The sequence below is a fragment of the Phyllostomus hastatus genome, unplaced genomic scaffold, assembly GCF_019186645.2.
Source record: "Phyllostomus hastatus isolate PE091 unplaced genomic scaffold, TTU_PhHast_1.1 phas_contig_1162, whole genome shotgun sequence".
Taxonomy (NCBI): domain Eukaryota; kingdom Metazoa; phylum Chordata; class Mammalia; order Chiroptera; family Phyllostomidae; genus Phyllostomus; species Phyllostomus hastatus.
This window is the reverse complement of record NW_025333537.1, coordinates 790,751-799,469: the sequence shown is the minus strand read 5'-3', so window position 1 is coordinate 799,469 and position 8,719 is coordinate 790,751. Positions and strand designations below refer to the sequence as shown.

Here is an 8,719-nt window from a genome sequence, read left to right as displayed (position 1 = left end):
GAGGAGTGGCCTGGGAAGCTGGCTGGGGAGGGGAGGGGGGCGAAGGTGTCCACACAGTCAGTCTCCAAGCCCTTCCCCTCTAGCTCTTGGCTAGTGCCTGTCCCCATCTAGCCCTTGGCTAAAGCCTGTCCCCAAGCATCTGCCTGTCTCCTTCATCTGTTGTACCCCCACACCCACCACCACTGCTGCCATTTGTGGAGAAAAGTTGCTGATAATCAAGCTGGGCACCGGCACTGCAGATGAGGGTGGGCCTTGAACTCCAGCTCAGATGGGGGGAAGGGGTGTAGCAGGCAGGGGCCCGGGGCTGAGCCGAGAGGAAGCCTTGGCTGGCTCTGGTGCCCTGTGGTTAGCAGGGATGTGAAAGGTGGCTCTCAGATTGAAACATGGATACACTCTCACTCACAGTGTCTGGCTGGGCTTCAGAGAGGTGAGCAGCCCTCAGGTTCTGGATGCACAATCTTTCTAGCCATTTGTATCGTTCTAGGGAGATCGACAGCCCTTGTGCGATCCACAGAGTTTGAGATTTTCTAGGTTATGGGGACTCGCTTCAGCAACACGGGAGAGCTGGCAGGGAAGACGGCAGGGAAGGGGCCCGAAAGGGCCGGGGGGGTGCTGAAATGCAACGGCGAGAGCTGGACTTAGATCCGTCCGGAAGGCTGGACAGTGATAAGCTCTAGGCCGCTCACAGGCTAGGGATGCGCTGGGCGTTGAGGCCTTCATCTCACCGTCTGCAAAATGGTCCGGACGCTCTCCAGCGCGCCTGGCCAGCGCGGGGCTTCCGTGAGCACCCGCTCAGCGGCCGCGCTCGGCCCCCAGGACGCAGGGGAAATTAGCGTTAAACTTTGCGGGGCCGACGGGCCCGCGGCCAGAGGCGGAGGCGAGCACCCAGGGCGGCGGCCCCTCTCGCTCGCTGCCCTCCCGCCCGCCAGCCCCCTCCCTCCCTGCGCTCGCTCGGTCCCAGCCCCCTCCCTCCTCCCGCTCGTTCGCTCGTTCGCTCGCTCGCTCGCCGGCTCCTCCTCACTCGCCCGCCCGCGCCCAGCGCAGCTCGGCCGGAACGATCGCGGGGCTGAGCACGCGTCCGCCCGGGGGCTCCGGCGGCGGCCCCGGCCCACAGCCCCCTCCCTTGCTCCCGCCTTCCCCGCCTCGCTCGCAGCCTCCCTCCCTCCCTTCTTGCCCGGCTCCCGCGCTGTCCGCCCGCCCTGCAGCCCGCGGCTCCGCACCCCCGGCAGCCACGATGCCAGCGGCCCGGCCGCCCGCGGCGGGACTCGGCGGGATCTCCCTGCTCCTCGCTCTGCTCCTCGGGAGCCCCGCGGCTGCTCTGCAGGGAGGTAAGCCCCAGGAGGGGTGGGGCTGGGGAGGGGGCAAAGTTGTGGTGAGTACGGGGCGGCTGGGGGTCCCGGCTGCCCCGGGCCACTCACGCGCTACCCACGACCCGCCGGGATGGGCAGCGGGGGCGGCTGCCTGAATTCGGGGCAAGGAACCGCGTCCCCTCGGCCCGGCCGATGGGAGAGTGGAGGTGGGTTGTGTCTGCAGGACTCCGGAGCTCCCCTGCTCCGGGTGCCGGCTCCGGGCTTCCGGGCTGTGGGGCTGACTCGCCTTTGCAGCCCCAGAGAACCTGCTCGGAAGCAGGCTAGCCTCCCAACCCCAGGTTCCCGGAGCTCCCTGCAACTGCACCCGGGGCTGGGTGCCAGACAGTTCTCGCCCTTTCTGGGAGAGGATGAGGAGGGGCAGCAGGTCCGCCCCGAAACTGAGGACCAGACTCCCGCCGCGCGTCTGGGGGTGGCATCGCAGCGCAGCTCCCTCCTGCTGTAGGGCTTCTTCCCTTCTTTGGGTTCGGGTCGCCCCCGGGACCCGGTTTTAGGACGGATCTCAACCAAGTGTCTGGAAGCCCAACTTGGGTGTGGCTTTTGCCTAGAGGCCATTTGAGGGGGCTCGGGCTTCTCAGAACTGGCTGGGGGGAGGGTCGGCGGCGGGGACGGGAGATGTTAGGTCAGAGTCGAGAGCCTGGGCGAGCTCCCCACTTCTTGCTCCCCCTGACCGCCTAGCGTCTTTAAACACTATTAAGAATTGTGTGTTGGGAGGGGGTGGTAGTTTCACCCACCACGTGCTTGGCGGTCCGGAAGGGGGATCCACATTCAGTGGGGGATAGTGGCGGCTTCTTCCCAGACCTGGCGTTGGACCCTCTCCTCCACCCCGCTGAGGTACCCCGGAAAAAATCGGGGAGGGGCGTCGAGATGGAGAGACGAGCGCCTAATTCATCCCGAGCTAAACCCATGAGCTCGGAGGGTTTGATCGGGTCACTAGGAGACTCAGGAGCAGAGGACAACGCTGGCAGACCACTCGGTCTCCCCTTCCGAAGGGTCCAACTCCCTGTGTCAGAGAAGCGCTCCTCACGTGGGACAAAGCCGGCGGTGGCAGGGGCTGCCCAGGCGGAGAGCGCGCGCTCTGCCTTGTCTCCGGTTTGAACCGCCTCGACCCGGAGTTGGGGGACAGGTGGTGCCCCCTCTCCCTGGGCAGGTCCGGCCCCCTGGCGCGCACACCTGCTTTCAGCACCAAAGGCCACGGACAGCTCTCGGCTCCCTGGGAGGGCCCTGGCTCTGGGTCCCTCTCTCTCTTCAACTCCTCCCCAAGGCCTGGAGTGCCCTCCACAGCATAAATCAGGCATTTTATCCCCCACCCCCTTCTCCTCAAACGTGGAGGCCGGAATGCAGAGTGAAGAAAAGAATTCACCACCTTTTGTTCAACAGAGCATATCATTAGAGCACCCCCACCCCCAACTTACGAGACAGTGTTATCCACAATTTACACAAGGTCCGGACAGTTTCCCTGGGAAAGATGAGAGTAGCGAATTGGCTCGAATAAGTCGTTCCCACCGCAGCATGCCCTTCCTTAATTAGCCGTCTCTTCCCAACCATGGCCCAGTGGCCTTGAACAGAGTCCAGACCCCCCCTCCCACCTCGCTCCCCACCTTTTGAATCCGTGTTGTGACTGACACACCCTGAAAGCACCTAAAGCTAGCCAGTGGCTTGCTGGCTTTTTTTTTTCTAAAGCAATTCTGCATCCGAGGACCACACTCTCCAAAACACCACCCTTCAGGAAAAATGTCTGCATGGCCCACATTGGATTGTCATCCAAGAAAAGGATCTCACTATCCCGTTTCCGCCACTGGCTTCAAACAGAAAATGTGTGTATGCTCATTTCTTGAGACAGTTTATGTTGTTTCTCCAACTCTGCTCTATGGCCACCAAGCATCTTTCTTAATAAACTTCAGGCCACCGCCAAATTCGAGTCAACTCATGTACTGCTTCCGCGGGCGCGTTAATAACCATGTTGTTCTGCCTCTGAGGCTCTGAGTCATCAGGAGGGAGCGAGGGCGGCCAGTGAGCATTGCCAGTTCTGACAGTGCATTTGGAAGCAACTGACCTTCCACAGTAATTCTATTTTTACCGTGGGGCCCAGTTCCACTGGTGTCAGATGGAGAGCCATCCCTCGGATTCCGTGCCGGCCGTTCGCCGCCGTGCAGTAAGGGAATTTGTAAATACTTGAAAGGGACTTGTTGCTACATTCTCATGCAGGTCACGTGACTCCCCGGGCCATTTTGCTGTAAGGCATGAATAAGTATAAAGTGTAACTTGTTTTTGAAGAGGCTTCTTATTGTCTGAGATATGCACATGGGGAATAATTGCAACTGCGTGCTAAGACTGCAGAGCCTGCGTGTAATTTCTTTTCTTTTTCTCTTGAATTAATAAAGCAAATTGAATAGCGCACATATTTGCTGTTTCCTCCCGTTTCTAGTGTGCACTGTTGTTAGATTCACTTAAAGACCATTTCCATTAGGGCTTGGCGTTCTTTTCCGCGGTGCTTTGGCTGCCCCTGCCGGGGACCACCTTACATCTAAGCTTCAGGGATTCTCCTTGTGTTCGCATGGCTAGGTTAGACATCAGAAAAATAACGTATTCCTTCCTTCTCTCTTCCAAGGCACGAGGATGTGACTACTTGATCAGAGTGGCTTGTTTTCTGGCTTTGCTCACAAGTTCATCCCTGCTATTTGAAAAGCTCTTCAAAAGGGCTCCGTGTGCCGGTCCTCATATCTGGTTCACGATTTCTGCAACACGCCAGTAGTGCAGTCCTCCACTAGGGGCGCTCAAGGCTATCTTTGGTGAGGGAGGGCAGAAGAGGTGAACTCTGACCTCCGGAGCCACCAGGCGTGTGCAATGCCCTAGGTGAGCAGAACAGAGCTCTCACAGCTTGGAGATGGCCCCGTTGCCTCCACCCTCCCTCTCTCTGCTCAACACAACCAGCTCCTATTTCTCTGAGAGAAATTACGGATGATAGGACGCTCACAGTGAAAAAGAGGAAGGAGAGGTGGAGGGCGGGCAGGAGGACGTGCTGAGAAAGGCGCCGTTGGAATGCAAAGTTCAACGGCCATTTTTCTACTGGTGTGTGTTTCCTTCATGGAGCCAAACTCCCAAACCCCAGAGAGGACTTACAAGGCTGTTCCGGGGAGCATGGCTGAGCTGGCCACTAGAATTGGACTTACAGGGTTCTGGTGCAGACGGTCGTGGTTTTGGAATCGGCGTGGTCTCAGCCTGGGTCCAGCTCCCCTGTTTCTGAGTGTGGGATGGTCAGTGGGACTACATCCCCTGAGCCTTCAGGTCACCACCTGTGGCACGGAGTGGGGGTTTGGTGACTGGGGTTCCAGCCAGGAGGGAAGGTTGTGATGATTACCTGACGCTTCCTTGCAAGGTGCCTGGCATGTCGCAGATGCTCAAGTATCGTTTACTCCCATTTGGCCCCTGCTTTTCAAAGAGCAGACCTCCCCTCTTCGTAGGTGCCAGGGAAGGAGATCCCCGAAATTAGTGTGAACCAGATGTTGCCATGGACATCTGGATGATTTAGGCCAAAGTAGAAGGGGAGGCGGTGGGGTGAGTGAGCAGCTCCAGCCCCCCTCTGCGGCCTGTGGCCGGTGAGAAGTTTTCATTGCCTGGTGCAGACTCTTCCTTTCCAAACTCTCACCCTGTATCTCTTTGAACCTCAATGTTACCATCAGGAGGCAGAGGTCACGGTACTAGAGATGGAGGATGGAAGGTTAGTGGTTGGAAAGAAGATGTAAGAAAAGAGACTTCTGGAAAAAAACATCTACTCTTCATTCATTCATTTAACCTTGGCTGAGCAGGCCATAGGCTCCGTGTTGGGGACACAGAGTAATATAACGAGGTCCCTGTCACAGTAACGACAGCCTAGCAAGAGAGAGCTGCAGGCGAGCCACCAGTGTCCATGCTGCATGATCCGTGCTTGGGAAGCAGATGTCAGAGTGCTGTGGGGTCCCACGGGTGGGTGTGTTCGGTTCTGGCCAGAGGTGGTGGTCAGTGAAGGCAGGACTCCCCGGGTGCGTAGCATTTGAGCCGGCCCTGAGGGAGGTGATAGGGACCAGCAGCCAGAGGGGGGATTTCCACAGCAGTGAAGACCCTGAAGAAGGCTTCACTTTCAGGACACATCGCACACCCGCGGAATCGAGGGAGGGGAGCAGGAGTGAGTGGGAGGGGAAGGTAGGCAGGCACACGCGGTCACGCTTGAAACCAATCTCCAGCCCTGCCCGCTCTCCTCGCGCCCCCTGGACATCGTGGGCTCAGAGCTGGAACAGAGCCCTGTGAGCCGCGGTGTCGCTGTTGTCCACTAGAGGTTGCGATGACACCGAGGGAGTCCTCTCCAGGACCGCCAGGCCCAGCGGCTGAGTACAGACTGCAGAGCGCTGCCCTGGGTAAACACCGCTTTACTGGATTTGCATATTTGCATAATCCTCTGGTTACTGTGGCTCCTCAGAGGCAGCCCCCTGGCGCTGGGGAAGGCAGGGGATGGGGAAGAACGGGCTGCTTTTGGGGGACAATAAAAGGACTCCAAGTTCCCAGGAGGTCAGTGGACCATGTGCCATAAGTTACCGTTGCCCACTGAACCACACGGAGGTTAGGGGGACTGACCTCCCCACCCCGCTGCAGTCAAAAATCCAAACATAACTTTTGACTGCCCCCAAACTTAAGCGCTAAGAGTCAACTGGTGATCAATAACATATGCAGTCGATTAACACATATTTTGTTTATGTGTTATATACTGTATTCTTACAATAATGTTATAGAAAACATTATTAAGAAAGTAATAAGGAAGAGAAAATACGTTTACAGTACTGTACATATTTATCTTAAAAATCCACATATAGGTGGACCCTCCCAGCTCAGACTTGGGGGAGGTAGGTGCCAACGTGGAAGGCTGGCCCCCCAAACACCCCCAAGTGTCTCTTCTGGGTTTGTGAGGAGAGGGTGACAAAATGTGACATCAGTCTTCGCCATTTCATGGGGCCTACGCTGTGCCGGGGCTGTCCCTGTGCCCACCCCGTATTCACTCAGGTGGTCCTCACCCGACCTCTCAGGAGGTGTCCCTGGACCGTCCGGACCAGGGAGCAGGGCCTGAGAAAGGGGTCCCGACCAGTCGGCGGATGGAATCAGGACTCCAACCCGAGTGCGACTGCCGCGTCTGGACACCAGGGCACGCCCGCGCAGGTGTCCCATAGTGATGGCCGGAGGGAGAGCTGGTACACGCTTGGAAATCAGGGCGCTGTGACTGGACTCAGAGGGGAAGTGTTTTCTCCTCCGGGGCAAAGGCCAAGTGTCACAGGTCAGCTCCCCGCTCGGAAAAACCGGGCATCCCCACCTCCCACACCCGCCCCTGAAGGCATCTGGGTGCAACGTCCTTCTCGTCTTACTCGCGCTGTTCCTTCAACCTGCACCGTCGTCCTAAGGGGCTGTCCGTGGGAAGGAGTTCAGAGAGCTCTGGACTAGATTCCCAGCGGGCTGATTTCAGCAGCGCCCTCTTGCGGGACGTGCTTCGGCTCCCTGAACCTCTTTCGTCCTTGTAGGCCAGGGGCAAGGGTCCTGTCGCCCTGGCGAGGTGGCTACGAGTAGTCAGTGTGTGTCAGTGATGTGTGTAGCCCACAGCACACGCTCAGTAAAAATGCACCATTATTGCTACTATGACTCATCGGGTGAACTTCAAAGCCCAGTCCCTAACTGTCTTTTTCTGGGAGACCATCCCTGGCCTCTCTCCTCTCTGGGTCAGTCATGTGTGACCCGCCCGGCTCTCCGTCACATTTTCTCTCCCCATTATGGGTCACTTACGCCCTGAGAATACACGAGCTACCGGTTATATGTCCCCCTCCCCCCAGACAATGAACTCTTCAGAAATCTCAACTGCATCTTAGCCATCCGCGTCTTTCTTAGCCCGTGTCTCACCCAGCCTAAGCGCTCAACCCGTTTGTGAGACCATGTTAAATTGCTTTTCATCTTAAGCATGGTTGTGAGGAGGTTTAACCAGTGTCCTAAGATGCACATTTCATGTCCAGCTCTTTCTCCGACAACTCTGTGGTCCTGGGCAGCCTGAGTGAGCCCAGGTCCTCATCTGAAAAACGGAAATGATGAGAGTGTTGCTGTGAGAAACAGCCATGAGATCAGAGAGGTGAAATCACTGAAGAATTCTACCCCCAAAAGAGAGGAGAAAGAAAAATTAGAAGATGAAGAAGGAGAGAAATACCCTTTGAAAAGAGAAAAAAAACACACATTTGTGCAAACACAGAGCCACAAAACGGGCCATTTAACGGGTCCTTGCTGAAGTCGTCTTTCTTTCCAAAGGAATGTTGGCGGCACTTATTTACCCTGTGGCTTAGCTCTTTCCAAAATAGAAACTTTCAGGGCACAACCAAGTGGTAGAATCCTCCTTCTTTTGGGTCGCTGGCAGCTGCCAACATGGCAAATGCACAGCTGAAAACTGAGGAAGTTCAGCAAAGTGAGTAAAAGCTCAGGCTTCAGAGTCGGAACAACCTGAGTTTAAATCTGTTGCTTTCCGTTAGAGGCGTGACCTTGGCAAACCACTTCGTCTCCGGGACCTGGATCTTAAATCTTGCAGGGGTGGGGGATGGTTTGTGCTCCGTCCACTCCCTGGGGCTCTTGTAATTGGGCAGGGGAGGCATTGTTACAGACAGGCTTTGCAAAAAAAAAAGAAAGAAAGAAAGAAAAAAAAAGAAAAGAAACAATGTACCCTTCCTGGTGCCTGTAATATTAATCAGATTGCAGTAGTTCTTCAAGTTCTTCAAGGTCCCCAGCTGCCTTGGTCCTCTCCCTGGTATTTTGATTTTGTTGAGGAAAGAGACCCAAAGACAGGAAGGCACTTACTCGAGGTCCTATTGCAAGTGAGTGGCAGAGCAAGGACTCAAACCTCTGACTCCTGGCTCCTGACTCCCATTCTGAAGTGACCCCCCCCTTTTAAGGACAATGGAATCTTTGCTTTCTTCGAGGATTTCTGCATGAAACCTAAAGAGGTGTGGCAACAAAAGCCTCAAGGGTGTCTGTCTCCATGAAAGCCTCGGCATCCCTTACCGCATCAGGTGCATACGTAACGTAGCCATGGCAGAGTGACTACGTAAAAGGAGCTTTAGCAGAGGCCCAAGTCAAGCCATAGCTCCCTCCCCTCCTGACTGGGCACCTGAATTTCTGAGGCACCAGTGAACCAGCTTGCACCTGGGAAAGGTGCCATCCAAGCAGATGGCTCAAGTCAAGCAAGAGTAAACCATGGAGGCTGGGGGAGGTGCAGGTTCCAGGCCAGGTGCCCCTCCTGTGCTTCCTTGCTCTCACGTGGGTCAGGAGAGCGGCTGATTGAGAAACACAGCAGGAAT

The 8,719-nt window shown here is 56.4% G+C and overlaps 1 protein-coding gene across 1 annotated transcript in view; it reads left to right on the top strand.

The window, feature by feature from the left end:
- Window positions 1-1,234: 1,234 nt before the first annotated feature.
- The window catches only part of SEZ6L (seizure related 6 homolog like), a 163,026-nt gene continuing 155,541 nt past the window's right edge, over window positions 1,235-8,719 (top strand). Inside the window, exon 1 of the mRNA XM_045841017.1 lies at window positions 1,235-1,328. Within this exon, the coding sequence (XP_045696973.1) occupies window positions 1,235-1,328 (94 nt within the window). The remainder of the gene's footprint in view (window positions 1,329-8,719) is intronic.